This window comes from Euleptes europaea, chromosome 10 (assembly GCF_029931775.1).
Source record: "Euleptes europaea isolate rEulEur1 chromosome 10, rEulEur1.hap1, whole genome shotgun sequence".
NCBI classification, from domain to species: Eukaryota; Metazoa; Chordata; class Lepidosauria; order Squamata; family Sphaerodactylidae; genus Euleptes; species Euleptes europaea.
Window position 1 is genome coordinate 15088911 of NC_079321.1, and position 13717 is coordinate 15102627.

Genomic DNA, 13717 nt, shown 5'->3' on the forward strand with positions numbered 1-13717 from the left:
TGCCTGTATGATGCAGTCTAAGGGTATGACTAATAGATGATGCCGACATCGTTTTGCCCTTACTGGGATTGCTGATACCAATAAACATATAATCAGTCTGACAGATGTCAGCGGTTCTGTCTATGTATACATGTAGAGTCCTACATAAATCTAAGGTAAGCCAGGCCCATTCCTTTGATCCTGATGGCTTAGGACAAAAGGAAGGTAGGTTGATTTCCTGCGACCTGTGAAAAGGAGAACTTATCTTTCGAGTAAAGGTAGGGTCTGGTATCAGAACCACTTTGTCCTTATAGAAGGTACATAAACCTTCACGAATGGACAGAGCTCTGATTTCGGAAACCCGTCACGCCGACGTGATTGCAATCTGGAAAAGGACCGTCATCTGAAGGAACTTCATGTCTATGGTACATATGGGCTCGAAGGGAGCCTTTGTGAGGGCTCTAAGGACCAAACTGAGGTTCCATGAAGGAAAACGGTGTATAACCGGTGGTTGAGTCTGAGAGACACACTTTAAAAAGGAGATGACGTGCTGGTGCCTGGAAATAGGTACCCTATCCAGTTCTGGAATAACTGTGGCCATCGCTGCTGTCTCCTTAAGGTTGAGGCTAAGAGTTTAAGCTGTAGGCCTTCCTGTAAAAAAAATCAGTACCCTCTGAATGTCTGGACGGAGTGGGTCTACCTTCTTCCATCTGGCCCATCGGACAAATGCTTTCCACGACACATTGTATATGCGTCGAGTGGAGGGTCTGCAAGCCTCTAAGATGGTGATCGCTACCTCCTTTGAGTAGCCCCTTACTAGGCGAGATTGCCGTTCAAGCGCCAAGTGGTCAAGGAGAACCAGTGAGGATCTGAATGCACCAGTGGCCCTGGCGCAATGTTCCCCAATGGGTTGGAATAGCCCAAGGTTCCTGGCATGACATCTGACGAAGAGCCGCGAACCAAGGCCAGTGTGGCCAGCAGGGGGCCACCAAGATGACTTCGGCCCATTCTTCCTTAGAACCTTGGGAAGAATGGACAGCGGGGAGAAAAGCGTACAGAAGTCCCCGGGGCCAAGGGCTCAGAAGGGCGTCTATGCCCTCTGCTGTCGGGTGGTAAAACCTCGAGAAAACCCATTCTACTCTGCAATTTTCTGCGGAGGCGAACAAGTCTACTAAGGGAGCTCCGAAGACGGTTGTAATCTGAGAGAAGGCCGCATGGTCTAAGGACCATTCTCCTTCATCTGCAAACTGGCGGCTTAGATGGTCCGCCTGCACATTCAGAGCTCCCTTGATATGTTCTGGCCGAATCAACTGAAGGTTTGACTGGGCCCAGGTAAAAATCTGCACCGCTTCCCGATGCAGAGCAGAGGATTGGGACCCCCCCCCCATTTATGTAAGCCTTGGTTACTATATTGTCTGTTCTTATCAGGACATGCAACCCCGAGGAGTGGGGCGAAGGCTCGGAGGGCAAGCCGTACCGCCCTCAGTTCCAGTACATTGATATGTAACGATGTCTCCTCTGTGGACCATTGTCCCTGGGTAGAGTTGGTGGCCAAGGTGGCTCCCCAACCCTCCAGACTGGCGTCTGTGATCACTTTTGTGGGCTCCCCGTGTATATAGAAGGATTGCCTGACCAGGTTCCTTCGATCCGTCCATCATCGAAGACTCCTCCGAGTCTCTGAGGATAGGGAAATGGATCTGTTCCTCTTCTTTGCGATGTCCCTCTGGTACGGTCGAATCAGCCACTGCAGAGGCCTAGAGTGGAATCTGGCCCAGGGAACGACCGCTATACAGGCCATCATTAATCCCAGCAACTTCGCTAGGGACATGACCCCGGCTTTCCTTGTTCTGGCTAAGGATGAAAAGACATTGATTAGTTTCTGAATGCATTCCTGGGGCAGCGATAGGGCATTGAGAGAGGAATCTATTCTGACCCCCAGGTGTAGCATTGACTGAGAGGGTATGAGAGAGCTCTTCTGAAAATTGATTACGGATCCATGTTCCTGAAGAACGTGAACCACCCTTGCTGTGTGATGTATGGACTGGTGTTCTGATTGAGCACAGATCAGGGTAACGCCCAGGTACGGGTGTACCTGGACGCCCTCCTGTCTGAGAGTGGAAATAATTGTCACTAGGGTCTTGGATGTCAACCCAAAGGGGAGGGCCCGAAATTGAAAATGGTCTTGTCCATAGGTGAACCTGAGGGAGCGTCTGTGTGAAGGGTGTATAGGTATGTGTAGGTACACCTCTGTCAGGTCCACTGCCATCATAAAGGTGCCTGGGAGCAGTGAATCCACTACTGACTTCACCGTTTCCATACAAAGTGCTTTCGAGCCATCCGCCTGTTTAGATATTGTAAGTTAAGGATGGCTCGCCAGTTCCCGTTCTTTTTGGGGACTGTAAAAAATATGGAGGCCCCTTTCGAGGGCAGGGACCTGTTCTATGGCTTTAATTGACAATAGATGTTGAATGGCCTTTAATGTTCTGGAATGTTTCTCTGCCCTGTGTGGCATGGGAGATCTTAAGAAGTGATCCCTTGGTAGAGATGTGAATTCCAGGAGGTAACCCCTGGATATGATCTGAGAGACTCAGTGGTCTGGTTGTGAGGTGGTCCACCTGGCACTGAAGGAAAGAAAATCTGCCCCCACTGGACACAGATGAGAGTCACTGGGGATTATTCTTTGGGAATTTGTCACCTGTCAGACCAGGGCTGTTGGTTCTGAGGTCTGGTGAACTTGCCCCCCCTACGGAAGGGTCGTGAAGCGTTCCACAATCCCCTTCTGAAGACAGATCGATACCTGTTTGTTGCTCGTGGGGCACGAAAGGATTGGAAACCAGGGACTCATGGTTCCTTTTTAAATTGTTTAGGCAAGGCCTGCTTTTTATCCTTCGTCTCCATTAATATTTTATCTAATTTCTCTCTAAACAGGCGCCCTTCCTGAATGGGGTAGGCCATTAAGTTTGTTTTTGCCTTAAATTCCGCTGGCCAGGCTCTGAGCTACAGTGCCCTTCTTATGGAGGTTACCGATGCCATGGATCATGCTGTAAAGGACATGGAGTCCAGAGAGGCATCAGCTATTAGGGTGATGGCATCCTGGACCCTTTCTAATCCTCCCACTATTCTATGATGTTCTGAAGGAATCAACTGGATGAGCTTCTTTACCCAAAGGAAGGAGGCTCTTGCAAATAATGATGTAGTAGCATTGGCCTGTATAGCTAATGCTGCGTTCTCGTGGGCCCTTCTGCTTAAAGATTCAGCCTTTCGATCCAATTGATCCCTCAGGGATCCCATGCCGTCCTCAGGCGCGAGGCCAGGGGACTGCAAATCCACCACTGGTGCATCCACAAGAGGTACTTTCAAAAGGAGCGAGGGTGTATAGTGTTTTGATGGACTGAGGCGTCTGCTTATTGGACGCAGGACTGGTCCACTCCACTTGAATGGCTCTGAGAAAAAACTCTGGGAATGGTACTGAATTATGACATGGCTGCTTTCTAGGAAAGCATTCAGGCACTTCCTGTTTCAGTTTAGAATTAAGAGTCCTCTGTAGAGGAGGCCTCTTCATTCAGGTCCAAAGCTAACATAGCCTTTGCCAGGAGGGCCTGATAATCCTCCCCACTGAATAGGCGGCTCTGTGACTCCTCCACAGGGGCTGACTCGTCCATGGAGTCAAACACATCAGTATTGAGGGAGGAAGTGTGGGAGCTAGTGCCAGCAATATTAAGATCAGTAGATTGTTTTAGTGCTGCCTTGGTAGGCCATTGTGAACTGGTAGAAGGACCTCCCCCAGGGCCTGTAACCTGCCCACTCTCAAAGGAATGGGATCTGGTAGACGAGGAAGTTGCTGACTCAACTGGTCCCTGAGGGGGAATTCTCATTAAGTATGCATGAAAAGCCTGCCACTGTCTTTGCAAGGCTATATTAATCCACTCATCTGCCTCCTCCCTGGTAAGCACCGGGGCAGCTGCCCTAGGAGTAGAGGGAGAGAATTGCCCCCCCATCATTGAAGGAGATGGTGGGGGTTGTGTGGCACTGGCAAATAAGTGGCGGGAAAATGGGCGCCCCCCTTTGGAAAGGCAGTAGAAGCCTGTACTCCTGTCTTCGGGAAGGAGGAGGGAAAATGGCCGCCCGCCGGGAAGGAGGAGGTAAAATGGCCACCTGCCCCCGGGACCAGTGGCTGAACATTACCGATTCCAGATGGAAGTCCAGAGTCGCCGTCAGGAAAACCGTGGGGGTTGCGCCTTCTGTGCCGTCGGCATGCAGCGAGTAGGCGGGATCCTTTTTCCCGGCTCTCGACATGCCCCCCGCTCTGTGACAGCGCTTTCTCTTTTTTATGCCATGTAAGCTCGTTGCGACTTTTTAAGAGCCGCCGCGGCTTTTCGCGCCTTTTTTTTTCTTTTAGGTGCATCATCCGCACTCAGCGCTGAGCCATCCAAATCCCTACCCCCTAAGGCACCAACATTGTGGGCATTGGGAGTGGGCGTCTCGGACTTCTTCGGAGTAGGCTGGACCAGCAGGTAGTCTGAGACTGAGAGGAGGCCATCCTCCCTCTCCTCTGAGGCATTTGCCATAGGAATCTCCGGGATTAACACCGGGGCTCCTGTTCACTCAATCTTACAAGGGAAACGAGGGATGGCAATGAGGGAGGGAGGGAACACCCAAACAGTAGGATATTACAAACAGACAAAAAACACAAATGGATAAGGAGCTACAGTAGAAAACCTGAAAGGCTAACTTAAGCTGAGCAAGCACAGAGCTGTGCTTACGACCTGCGTACCCTTCTGAGGCAGGACGGAACTGAGGTTTTGCAGGCTATTTCCCACCAGGGGGAGACAGGAAGTCAAAAGAATTGGTCCTGCCTACCCGATGATGGAAGGAAATAACCCACAAATCAAGACGCTGGAGCCTCAGTAGGAGAATTTATGTGCATTCAGGCTGCTTCCATCAAGGATTTAGAATGCCTGTCTGTCTTCAGGCTGTACTTCCAAAATGCAGGTTCTGTTTATTTGTAATGAAGTAGAGGGAAGATTGGGGAGTACGGTAGGTGGGAAACAAAGACAAGATGGTTGCAGAATAGAAAGAACAGGACAAGCAGCGACTCAGTATATGCAACTCCCATTACAACCACTTTTTGGAAAAAATTTTTAATGAAACCTGTGGAGATGACAGCATCAGGACAAGATGCTAAGCGGACGGGATGTGGTTCTTCTGGGGTTGCTGATTAAGGTGACTAGAGCAGGCAAAAGGGCTCAGGGTATCTCATGCTACAGACATCGCATACAGCAGCCCTCTACTCCATCTATGTCCCTTATTTCATGAGGACTAGCCACCATCCCCTTGTTTCATACTCATAAACTCAAGTGCAAGGATAGAAAGCCCACCATAACAAGGATGTAGCATTGAGAGCAGGAAAATGAGTTTCTACTATTCAACTACCCTCATACTAAGAGTTGTTAAGGGTCAAATAGGGTTGTCAACTTCAGTTGGAACATTCCTGGAGATTTGAGGGTGGAGCCTGGGGAGGGAAGGGGCTTGGGGACCAGAGGGACCTCAGCAGGGTATAATGCCATACAGTCCACTATCCAAAGCAGCCAGCTTCTCTAGGTAGGGTTGCCAACCTCCAGGTAATAGCTGGAGATCTCCTGCTATGACAACTGATCTCCAGCTGATAGAGATCAGCTCACCTGGAGAAAATGGCTGGTTTGGCAATTGGATTCTATGGCATTGAAGTCCCTCCCCTCCCCAAACCCTGCCCTCCCCAGGTTCCACCCAAAAAATCTCCTGCCAGTGGCGAAGAGGGACCTGGCAACCAAATCTCCAAGGGAACTGATGCTTGTCGTCTGGAGATCAGTTGTAATTCCGGGAGATCTCCAGGTGGTGAAGAGGGACCTGGGAATGGCAAATAGGGTTGCCCACCTCCAGGTACTAGCTGGAGATCTCCTGCTATTACAACTGATCTCCAGCCAATAGAGATCAGTTGCCCTGGAGAAACTGGCCGCTTTGGCGATTGGACTCTATGGCATTGAAGTCCCTCCCCTCCCCAAACCCCTCCCTCCTCAGGCTTTGCCCCAAAAACCTCCCGCCGGTGGCGAAGAGGGACCTGGCAATGGAAAATAGGGTTGCCAACCTCCAGGTAGTTAGTACAGGAGCAAAACATACAACAATGTGCAAAAGTACAAATTTTATGCTACAGGATATCACAAATTACAAGGTGTCTACACATACATTACACCAACAATAAAAACAAACAGGTGGCTATGTACAAAATTATCGAGTACAGAGTCCAAATATATGGAACCACTTTTCTCGAGAATGTATCTTTCTTGATAGATAACAAGCCTCCAAACGTGAGGAATCCAAAGAGAGACTTGACAGTGAGGAGACGATCGTTTCGAGTTCCAAGGGGGCAACTCTTCATCAGTCCTTCCAGAATCTCTGTATAGTCATTCGTATAAATCAGTGGTTCCCAACCTTTTTTTGACCAGGGACCACTAGGACTTTTTTGTTCGGTGCAGGGACCCCAAGGTTCAAAATAAAAATTCCAAGAATTTGAAAATAAACTTTAATCATAACTGTTAGTTAAACATTAAACTTAGAATAATATTTGAATATATATTTTTATAATAGAGAACTTTTAATTGAAAATATTAATTTATATTGGGTTTTTAACTTTGTTTCGCGGACCCTAATTTAGTTCTCGTGGACCCCTGGGGGTCCATGGACCCCCGGTTGGGAACCAGTGGTATAAATAAATTCCCATAATGTGAAAGCTGGACAGTGAAGAAAGCTGATAGGAAGAAAATAGATTCCTTTGAAATGTGGTGTTGGAGGAGAGTGACACGGATACCGTGGACGGCCAAAAAAGCAAATCAGTGGGTTATAGATCAAATCAAGCCTGAACTGACCCTAGAAGCTAAAATGACTAATAGGGCTGTCAAAAAAAAAAAATTCGGTACAGTTCGGATTCGGCCGAATTTGACCCTTGTGGGTTCGGTACGTGCCGAAGTCCGAACTCCCCCGCTTCGGATCCCCGGAAATTCGGGGGGATCCGGAGTTCGGGGGAAAATTCGGCCCCAGCGCGCCTTCAGAGGGATTCCCTGAAGGCGCGCGGGGGCCCTTTAAACTGATCTGAGCCTCCCAGCTGGGAGGCGCAGATCAGTTTAAAGGGCAGCCCGCCCCCCTTCAGCGGGCTCCGCTTCAGAGGCTCGGGCTGCCCTTTAAACTGATCTGAGCCTCCCAGCTGGAGGCTCAGATCAGTTTAAAGGGTAGCCCGCGCCTTTCAGCGGGCTCCCCTGAAGGGGGGCCGAATTTGCCGAATTTATTCGCGAACTCCCGAACTCGCTGAATTCGGCCCCCCCGGTTGCCCGCCAGTTTTGAGTTCGGATCCGTCCGAACTGAAAATCACCGAATCAGGGGAAATTCGGTTGATTTTCAGTTCGGACCGAACCGAATTGACAGCCCTAATGACTAAACTGAGGCTGTCGTATTTTGGTCACGTTATGAGACGACAAGAGTCACTGGATAAGACAGTCATGCTAGGAGAAGTTGAGGGCAGCAGGGAAAGAGGAAGACCCAACAGGAGATGGATGGACTCAATAAAGGAAGCCACAGCCTTCAAAATATTGTCGAAGGCTTTCACTGACAAAATATTGTCAGAGTTCATTGGTTCTTGTAGGTTATCCGGACTGTGTAACCGTGGTCTTGGAATTTTCTTTCCTGACGTTTCGCCAGCAACTGTGGCCGGCATCTTCAGAGTAGTAACACTGAAGGACAGTGTCTCTCAGTGTCAAGGGTGTAGGAAGAGTAATATATAGTCAGAAAGGGGTTGGGTTTGAGCTGAGTATTGTCCTGCAAAAGTAATGTGCTAATCATTGTCCTGTAAGTATCAAGATAATGTGCTAATGAGGGTGTGGCATGTTAATATGGAACCATTGTATCCTGAAGTGATCTGTTAATGTGTGTAATCCAAAGCTAATCTGCATGGCTATTGTTGAATGTTGTCTTTGTTAGTCTGGAGGTTTTTTAGAACAGGAAGCCAAGCCTTATTCATTCTTAAACTTAAACTATATATTACTCTTCCTACACCCCTGACACTGAGAGACACCGTCCTTCAGTGTTACTACTCTGAAGATGCCTGCCACAGTTGCTGGCGAAACGTCAGGAAAGAAAATTCCAAGACCACGGTTACACAGCCCGGATAACCTACAAGAACCACAGCCTTCAATTTGCAAGATCTGAGCAAGGCTGTCAAAGAGAGGACATTTTGGAGGACTTTCATTCATAGGGTCGCCATGAGTCGGAGGGCACTTGACGGCACTTAACACACACACACACACACACAATGGGTAAAGGTATTCAACAGCCAAGTTTGCACCATGTCCCCCACGGGGTAACAGTCAACAGCATCCCCACTGAGGCTAAGACTAAACGGGGAGCAACCCTCAGCGGGATGCCTCGCCTCCCGAGCAGGCGCGCTTGGGGGCCCTGCTGGGTCAGACCCAGGCCCATCCAGTCCAGCGGTCTGTCCACACAGCGGCCCGCCAGGTGCCTCTAGGAAGCCCGCGAGCAAGGCCGACCCCCAAACCCGGCCCTAGCCCAGGGGGCAGTTGGCCTTTCGGCAGTTGGCGGGGGGGGGGGCTCCTCCTCCCGGCGGCGCGAGCCCGGGGCCTCGCCGCCTCCTCCGCGCGTAGCAACCGCCCGGCAGAGGGAGCAGCCGGGGCGCCTCAGGCCCGGCGTCCAGTTGCTAAGGAGCTGCCGGGGAGGCGCCGCCTCCCCTCCGCCGCACAGGGCCGCCGAGGAGGGAGGGGAGCCGGAGAGGGGCGGCCTTCCCCGCGCAGCCCGGCCTGAGGGGAAGGGGCCCGGCGTGTGTGTGTGTGTGTGTGGGTGGGGGGTGTTGTGTTTCTCGCCCCCTCGGGGCCAGCGGCCCGGCCCCCCTCGCCCCGCTCTCCGGGAGCAGGAGCGCCGAGGAGCGCAGGCAGGCAGCGCCATGTCCCACAAGTAAGTCGGCCGACGAGGCGGACATGGCCGGGGTGCGTGGGGCGGGGGGGGGGAAGGCTGGGAAGAGAGAAGCCGTCGCTGGGCCGCAGGCTTCGGGCGGGGCTCCTCCGCCGGCGGCGGTTTGGTTTCCTCGCTGCGGGGAGGGCGCAAGGCGGCGTGCAGGCCTCCCTCCACTCCCTCCTCACAACAACCCTGCGAGGACGGGTCTGGCCGCAGGCTTCTCCTTCCTTCACTCCCTCCTCTTCCTCCTCACAACAACCCTGCAAGGACGGGTCTGGCCGCTGGCTTCTCTCTCGCTGGTGGCAAAGAGGGACCTGGCAACCCTACTTCTCTCCCTCCTCCTCTTTCTCCTCACAACAACCCTGCAAGGACGGGTCTGGCCACAGGCTTCTCCCTCCCTCCTCTTCCTCCTCACAACAACCCTGCAAGGACGTGTCTGGCCACAGGCTTCTCCTTCCTTCACTCCCTCCTCTTCCTCCTCACAACAACCCTGCAAGGACGGGTCTGGCCGCTGGCTTCTCTCTCGCTGGTGGCAAAGGGACCTGGCAACCCTACTTCTCTACCTCCTCCTCTTCCTCCTCACAACAACCCTGCAAGGACTTGTCTGGCCACAGGCTTCTCCTTCCTTCACTCCCTCCTCTTCCTCCTCACAACAACCCTGCAAGGACGGGTCTGGCCGCTGGCTTCTCTCTCGCTGGTGGCAAAGGGACCTGGCAACCCTACTTCTCTCCCTCCTCCTCTTTCTCCTCACAACAACCCTGCAAGGACGGGTCTGGCCACAGGCTTCTTTCTCGCTGGTGGCAAAAAGGGACCTGGCAACCCTACTTCTCTCCCTCCTCCACCACTTTCTCCTCACAACAACCCTGCAAGGACATGTCTGGCCGCAGGCTTCTCCTTCCTTCCCTCCCTCCTCTTCCTCCTCACAACAACCCTGCAAGGACGTGTCTGGCCGCAGGCTTCTCCTTCCTTCCCTCCCTCCTCTTTCTCCTCACAACAACCCTGCAAGGATGTATCTGGCCGCTGGCTTCTCTCACTGGTGGCAAAGAGGGACCTGGCAACCCTACTTCTCTCCCTCCTCCACCACTTTCTCCTCACAACAATCCTGCAAGGATGGGTCTATGACCTTAGGCAGATGATGAGAGGGAGGGCATCTTGGCCATCTCCTGGGCATGGAGTAGGGGTCACTGGGGTGTGGAGGGGAGGTAGTTGTGAGTTTCCTGCATTGTGCAGGGGGTTGGACTAGATGACCCTGGGGGTCCCTTCCAACTCTGTGATTCTAGGTCAGGCCAAGCCAGCCAGCTCCATCGTGGCAGAGTGGGGACTCAAACCCGGACCATCATTAGGCTCTCTAACCATGGAGATAGATCACGATGGGTAGCCGTAGAAAAGAGCAAGAGTCCAGAAGCACCTTAAAGATTAACAGAATTTCTGGCAGGATATGAGCTGAAGTAGTGAACTGTGGCTCCCGAAAGCTCACATCCTGCCAGACATATTGTTAGTCTTTAAGGTGGTACTGGACTCTTGCTCTTTTCTACTGCTAGTGACAGGCTACCACAGCTACCCATTGTGATCTGTCTCGATAGGTAGCCATGTTAGTCTGTCCGTAGCAGTAGAAAAGAGCAAAAATCCTCTAGCACCGTAAAGACTAACAACATTTCTGGCAGGGTGTGAGCTCTCATGAGCCACAGGTCACTTCTAGCACCCTTTCGTGCATCGCCCATATTGTGTATCAACAGCATGGCCATTGGCTGCTTCTGATGGGTATACCTAGACTTCTGCTAGAAGGTCCTTCAGCAGAGCACCCTGGACTCTTCCTTTATGCTCTGTAACCATGAAGGTAGATCATGATAGGTAGCTGTGTTAGTCTGTCTGTAGCAGTAGAAAAGAGCAAGAGTCCAGTAGCACCAGTGTGGTGTGGTTAAGAGCGGTTTGGAGCTGTGGACTCTGATCTGGAGAACCAGGTTTGATTCCCCTCCTCCACATGAGCAGCGGAGGCTAATCTGGTGAAATGAATTTGTTTCCCCACTCCTACACATGAAGCCAGCTGGTTGACCTTGGGGGAGTCACTCTCAGTCTCGCCTACCTCACAGGGTTTCTGTTGTCGGGAAGGGAAGGTGACTGTAATCCAGTTTGATTCTCCCTTAAGTAGCAGAGAAAGTCAGCATATAAAAACCAACTCTTCTACCTTAAAGACTGACAAAATTCCTGGCAAGGTGTGAGCTTTCGTGAGTCACAGCTCACTTCTTCAGCTCTCTAACCAGTACACCTTCCTGGACCTGCTTAGCCTACGTGTAGCACTTTGAGCTTCAGATTCCTTATAATTATTTATCCTGTATCCTTACCATTGCCCCATTGGGTAGGCCAGAATTATTATCTCCATATTGCAGATGGGGGCTGACTGAGCGAGAACGGCTCCATTAAAGTTTGAACTGGTGACTTCCCCTGGTGAAGTTAGCTCTCTTAGCCAAGGTATTATCAAAGCTAAACCTATTTTGCTGCTTAAACATAAAATTAACCACTTATTAAGAAGAAGAGTTGGTTTTTATATGCCGACTTTCTCTGTCACTTAAGGGAGAGACAAACCAGCTTATAATCTCCTTCCCCTCCCCACAACAGACACCCTGTGAGGTAAGTGAGGCTGAGAGAGAGTGACTTGCCCAAGGTCACTCAGCTGGCTTTGTGTGTAGGAGTGGGGAAACCAACCAAGTTCACCAGATTAGCCTCTGCCACTCATGTGGAGGAGTGGGGAATCAAACCCGGTTCTCCAGATCAGACTCCACAGCTCCAACTCAGTATATAAAGTTGTACTAATTGGCATGTTTTTGGAATTTAAAAGTATAAATGTCTTAATTTTTTTTTTTACAAAGTGCTGTGCCCTTGCTATCTTTTTACATTCCGCTCGTTCCAAAAGAGATATTTTTTCAGTGTTCCCCCAAATTATCAGTTTTTTCAAATAGAGTTTTTTTAAGGCCTCAGACTTTCTCTTTCTATATATTTGCAGTCAGCAAAACCTTGTCTTAAAAAGCGTTTCACTCATTTAAAAGAAAAATTTCATAAGTGTCTCTGTCAGTGATCCCCCAAATTTCCCAGTTTTTCCATTGGAGAAGTTGAAAAAATCTGGGGAGTGGGGAGACGGGAAACAAAGTTCCTCGCCCAAATTTTCTGGATCCTCACATCTCTGCCTAGCAGAGCAAAACGTCCTTCAGATCCCAGGAAGGACTAAAGGTTGTCCATTTAGGGGGGAAAGGCTGTGGCCTAGTGGTAGAGCATCTGCTTGGCATGCAGAAGGTCCCAGGTTCAATCCCCAGCATCTCCAAGTAAAAGGATCAGGTGCTAGGGTGGTGTGAAAGTCCTTTACCTGAAACCCTGGAGAGCTGCTGCCAGTCTGAGTAGACAATACTGACTTTGATGGACCATTAGGCTGGTTCAGTATAAGGCAGCTTCGTGTGTTCATGATGTGGGAACAGGAGAGTTCTTCTGGTTCCTCCAGTTTGTTACCTGCTTGATGGACCACTTTCTAAATTTGAAGGAATCGAAGGACCATATATCAATTCTTTCCTTGCCCTAGGCATAAAGGGATGCATATAGAATGTGCTCATTCAGGTAGTTTTGGGGGCTGTAACTGTGCTATAAAAACAGCCTATGTTTAGTTAACAATTTCATATTGTATCTATTCTGTTAAAATTAGAATGTTATATGGGAGAAAAAATGATTATATCCACAGGCTGATATATTTTAACTAGGGCTTTGATCTTTTAAATTGTTTTTACAATCTGCTTCTTGCCTGAGGACTTTTGTGAGGAATTTCTTAGGCTGCTTGATGTTTTTTATGTTACAGGTTTTTAAACACACATTTTTGCACTGGGTTTTTACGGACTGGGTTCTTAATGGTTTACTTTTAAGTTTTTATGATTTAATCTTGTTTTCTTTTGTGAGCCACCTTGAATAGGTCTCTGAAGAAGCGGCATATAAATGTTTTAAATAAGTAAATATATTGTTCAATGTAAATGTAGCCTGTGTAAAATGGAGACAGTAAAATGACATCAATGTCAAATTGTATAATGCAGGATATGTTGACCTTAAGCTAAATATTTATGTTAAAGTCTAGAATAGGCTTAAATTGTAAGCCTAATTTTTTAAAATTAGATGACAATATCTGGGTGAAATTATTAAATCTGTAATATTTAAGGAAAACCATCGGGCTGTTCATTGACTTACAATAGTAAAATCCTTTGAAAGAAGTGCAAATGCATAGGTCAGTTTACATAGGCTATCCCTTCTGAATAGGACAAAACTGACATGCACAGACATGTCAGAAGGACCTTAGACCCCCTTTTGTGCCACCTACTAAGCAATTACAGGGAAGCCATCGTTGTGTTAACTAACACATTATTAAATTCTCAGGAAGCCTCAATCGCAAGTCATTGAAATTGACAGGAAGCATCAAGTGTAATGAAATTGCAGTCAGGATCTGGAAACTTAAGTCGTTAATATCCTCTCAATATGCTGTTAGCATCTTTCACTTTGTTAAACTCTTGCGTCCAAGGAAGAAAAAAGAAAATGTTGTCACATGTGAGCATGCAGTGTTTATCTTTTCTTCAGGGATAAACACACTTTGAATAATACGGAAGGTTTTGTTAGGGAAGTCTCTTTGGGAAATATAATCTCTTTAAAAGGCATTTTGTTGAACTACGTTTGCCTTACTGACATTTAGTTTTACTCTCTTTATTTTTTGCAATGCATT

At 49.2% G+C, this 13717-nt stretch overlaps 1 protein-coding gene across 1 annotated transcript in view; it reads left to right on the plus strand.

The window, feature by feature from the left end:
- Nucleotides 1–8959: 8959 nt before the first annotated feature.
- IQCA1 (IQ motif containing with AAA domain 1) overlaps nucleotides 8960–13717 on the plus strand; it is a 140142-nt gene continuing 135384 nt past the window's right edge. The window contains 1 exon segment of the mRNA XM_056856864.1: nucleotides 8960–8973. Coding sequence (XP_056712842.1) covers nucleotides 8963–8973 — 11 coding nt within the window. The 5' untranslated portion in view covers nucleotides 8960–8962.